General features: G+C 51.2%; 1 protein-coding gene across 2 annotated transcripts; it reads right to left on the reverse strand.

Moving 5' to 3' along the window:
• Nucleotides 1–1,180: 1,180 nt before the first annotated feature.
• Nucleotides 1,181–3,165, reverse strand: LOC143657120 (IQ domain-containing protein F5-like). 2 transcript variants are annotated; one of them, XM_077129128.1, is made up of 2 exons: nucleotides 3,110–3,165; nucleotides 1,181–1,634 (listed from the first exon to the last, which is right to left on the reverse strand). In XM_077129128.1, the coding sequence occupies exons 1-2, from the start codon at nucleotides 3,111–3,113 to the stop codon at nucleotides 1,195–1,197; spliced, it is 444 nt and encodes a 147-aa protein (XP_076985243.1). In that variant the 5' UTR covers nucleotides 3,114–3,165; the 3' UTR covers nucleotides 1,181–1,194. The 2 variants fall into 2 exon arrangements, with proteins under 2 accessions (XP_076985243.1, XP_076985242.1); XM_077129127.1 differs by having other exon boundaries at nucleotides 1,181–1,656.
• Between the last annotated feature and the right edge of the window lie 1,108 nt (nucleotides 3,166–4,273).

Consider the following 4,273-nt stretch of genomic DNA (forward strand, 5'->3'; position numbering starts at 1 on the left):
CTGTGAAAATGTCCAAATTTTCACCAAGAGGTTACCTTTACTCAAGAAAGGCTGATGCCATCCTGAACACCTCTGTTACTTGGGAAGGCACCTGGCTGTCGTCTGCTGAGCCTTTGGCATCGGGACACCTCTGTCATCTGAAGGCACATGGCAACATTCCCAGATGTAAATATTAACTCAAATATTCAACATGTCTATTGGAGATAGTGGATCTTGCTGGCCTAGAGAACTGTGCAGGGATGGTGAGATGCTTGTTTCTAAGGAAGTAGGACTGGAACCTGATGAAAGAACAGATTCCAGCCTTGAAAAGGATCATGTATTCAGTCATTGCATAAATATTCACTGACACTGACTATGCATCAGGCGCTTCTCCAGGTCTGGGAAGCAGAGCACTGCCCTCAGAATTCCTGCTGTCCTGGAACTTGTGGGGAAAATAGACAAATGACGAGGTGAGAAAACATCAGGTGGTGATGAGGGCTGTGAACACAGGAGAGCGAGTCAGGGACGCCTCAGCGGGGGTGGGAGAAAGCCACCAGGTAAGGTGGTCAAGAAGCCTCCTCGCTGTGTAGAATTGGAGCAGAGACAGACCTGCATGAAGTGCGAGCTTCCTCTGGAGGAAGACGTGCCTAAGGAGTCAGAAAGTGCAAGTTCTGAAACAGGAACATGCGTGGAATATTCCATGAAGAGCAGCCCGCCCAGGGAGGACGGTGAGAGGTTGAGCTGTGGGATGTGCGCCCAGTGAGACAGCCAGGGCTGGACTGTGCCCGACTAGGAGGACCTTGGGGACGGCTCCTAGTTCTGTTCTGAAGGTAATGGGGAGACGCTGAAGGACTGAGAGCAAAGGGTGACCCTGGCCTCCACGCTGCACAAGTCCAGAGGGCACCATCTGCACCAGCCTCCACGTGGACGAGGCTCCCTGGTGCTGGGCCTCGGCACACACACACACACCCCACACCCCACCCCACCCCGACCCTCCGCCTCCGGAGGCGCAGCTGATCCATCACAGCTGCTGCTCACCCTACTCCCGGCCCTCAGAATCGTCCGGCCGGCTCACAGGGCCCCACACACCCCTGCTGGTTCCTCAGCGCCCACGTGTGAGCTGCCAAGTATTTGTCACCCTTAGCTCAGACAGCGACTTCCTGAGCGGTAGGTCAGATGAAGACGGCTGGGGACACAGGGATACAGCAGACCTGATCATTTCTTTATTGGAAGGGGTACGCATTGTGTCACCCTACAGGCCTGTGAGCCCAGCGAGATTTCCAGCTGAAGATCCAGTTGTTTATCTTTGAGTTCGTAGTGGCCCTGGATAAAGCCACGGGTGTGGCAGTTCCGCCAGCGCCAATAGGCCTGGATGATGCGGGCGGCGCTGACCAGGCGGCAGTACCGCCGGCGGACGCGCCACATGCGGACCCAGGCCTGCAGCTGCACGGCCGCGCGCTCCTGCTTGGCATAGAACTCGAGCGCCGCGCGCCGCCGCCTCTCCAGCTGCGCCGCCAGGTGTTGGCGCCACCAGCTCTGGATGATCCAGGCCCGGAGGGCCGCGTGCAGCAGCGTCCTGCGCACCAGGGTGCCGCGCCACCAGGCCTGGATGGACACGACCGCCGCCTCTTTGGTTGGGATCTTCACTCTGGGGTCTTCCGAGGGAAAACGAGGACACTTAGGACACGTAGGAGACGGCACAGTTTAGCCCCAGGCTGATCCTCTATCAACAGTCGCCCCTTCCTCCAAAATTCAGGAGCTCTGGGTGTCCTGCCTTGGCCTCTCTCTGGTTACTGGCAGTGGACACACGCCTTGACCCCTGAGCCTCAATGAACCCATCTATGAAATGGGCTACCCCAGCACCTGCTGCCTCACCCAGTCTTACATGGACCTGTTTGGCCAGTGTAGGCCGGAACCCCAGGATTCTGCATCCTGACTGGGATCCAGTCCCTTCCCCTGAGACCCCACCCACTGCTGGGACATGGCATCCTGTGTGCCCCCTGCCTTCTCACCCCGGACTTCAGAGTATTAAAAGATTCTTCCGTGGAGGGAGGGGGGCAAGGGGAGTTCAGTGGTAAAATTCTCGCCTGCCGTGCTGGAGACCCGAGTTCGATTCCTGGTCCATGCACCTCCCAAAAACAAACAAAAAATTCAGCAAATGGTACTGCAATAACGGGATACTCACATGGAAAAAGAATGAAATGCGACCCCCACAAGACAGCATACAAAGAAAAAAGAATTCTTCTGCCACACACACTTGTTAAGTTTATCCTTCAGTCCACACATCCGTGAGTACAAACACACACTCACAGACATGCACACGCTCTGGGCCTGGGCCTCGCAGACCTCGGCTCTTGCTTCTCCAGGCACATTTCCCCCCCTGCAGCCCCAACTCTACACGATCTGGGTTCAGGCCCCTCTGCCCGCCTCCTTGCCCACTCCACATCTCAGCTGGATCACAGGTCACAGCTTAGAAAGGAAATGGAGGAAGGGGACAGCCCAGGAGGGCTCATCCATCTCCATTCCGGCTCTGTGTACAGTGACATTTGAGCGGTTTGCCCGCAACACCCTCAGTTCATAGCTGTAGTTCTGGCGTAACTGACAATGGCCCTTTCAGCTCACTGGAGTGTCTCTTTTTGGATGATAAACAACATGGTCACCGACTTCACAGCGCTGGACCTCTGGGGTCAGCGATGTCTCAGGTCAGGGCTCCCCAGCACTGTGCAGCCTGAGGCATCTGGCCACGGGAGGGGGAGGCAGAGGCAGGGTGAGGGGGAGGGTGCGGGGATGCAGTTGCTCCCTCTTCTCTCCTTGGCTCCTTCGAGCTCTGCTCTATGGATGTGATTTCATCAGGACAGAAAGGGTTTTTCTGTCCTGCAGTCGGAGCTTGGGGAGGAAGCCTGGGAGAAGGTGAGTGTCCTCCCCACCCCTCAGAGCCAAGTCAACGGCAGACCCGGCTTCCTGCCTTCCCTGGGGCCGCAGCCGTGGAGGGGCCCTGCCTGAGGTCCCCACGGGCAGCGTGTCTTACCCTCCCGGCCAGCGGGAGTGGAACTGTCTCCTGTTCAACACTGAAGGCTCATGACTAGGGATAAATGGCCCCAACCCCCATGTCTGCCCATTTCTAAATTACCCATGGTGAGGGGCAAGATGATTCCATGCCCCTCAGGTCTGCACGTCTCCAGCTGGGACCCCCGACAGGAAGCGTAGAGGAGGGAGAGAGCAATGATGTCACAAGGGCAGCTGTGACTTAGGCACCCGGATGGCTCCGCAGGTGAGCCGTTCTAAAGGAAAGCCAGAGGACCTGCCTTCCCTGCCAGAGTGACCAGACACCTGGTGAGAAAGACGACACCCCAACAAATGACACTTGACAGAAAGGTGTAAAACAATACTAATTAGAACCTCCTGGTTTTCATGTAATGAATTTCAGTTCATTTAAACGTAACAGTTAAAATGTGTAAATTTGCTCTCTATTAACTGATATGAAAGGGCGTCCAAGGTATAGCAAGTTGAACAAATCAAGGCGATCTCAATATATACTTATTTATTCCTGTGTGCTATAAATGCATTTTTTAAAAACATTTTTTCATTGCATAGTATACCACATACACAAAGCAAAGAAATAAAAAGGCAATAGTTTTCAAAGCTATTAGTTACAAGTAGTTACAGGATAGATCCCAGAGTTTGTCATGGGCTATCATACGATCCGCTCATATTTTTTTCTTCTAGCTACTCCAGAATATAGGAGGCTAGAGTGTTTAAATATTTTTTTTACCATGACCATCAACTTCTTTTCCTTCTTTTTTTGTGAAAAATAACATATATACAAAAAAGCTATAAATTTCAAAGCACAGCAGCACAATTAGTTGTAGAATATATTTCAGAATTTGACATGGGTTACAATTTCACAATTTTAGGTTTTTACCTCTAGCTGCTCTAAAATACTGGAGACCAAAAGAGATATCAATTTAATGATTCAGCATTCATATTCAAATGTTAAATCCTATCTTCTCTGTATAACTCCACCATCACCTTTGATCTTTCTAGCCCTCTCTTTTTTTTTATTTTTTTAAATTTATTTATTAATTAAAAAAATAAGAAACAAAATAAAACAACATACATAATCAGTAATTCACGTCATCACCTAGTTGCATATTCATCATTTCTTAGAACATTTGCATTAATTCAGAAAAAGAAACAAAGACAATAGAAAAAGAAATAAAGCGAACACAGGAAAGAAAAAAAAAGATTATACCTATCGTACCCCTTACCCCTTGCCTTCATTGATCACTAGCAT

Source organism: Tamandua tetradactyla, chromosome 15, assembly GCF_023851605.1.
Source record: "Tamandua tetradactyla isolate mTamTet1 chromosome 15, mTamTet1.pri, whole genome shotgun sequence".
Classification (NCBI taxonomy): Eukaryota; Metazoa; Chordata; class Mammalia; order Pilosa; family Myrmecophagidae; genus Tamandua; species Tamandua tetradactyla.

What these genes read in the sequence shown, in the direction of transcription:
- LOC143657120 (XM_077129127.1), bottom strand. Translation starts at nt 3,136, where the DNA reads ATGGAATCATCTTGCCCCTCACCATGG. An exon ending in CATCTTGCCCCTCACCATGG is followed by an intron (nt 1,657 to 3,109) that starts GTAATTTAGAAA and finishes ACGTGTCCTAAG; the next exon opens with TGTCCTCGTTTTCCCTCGGA.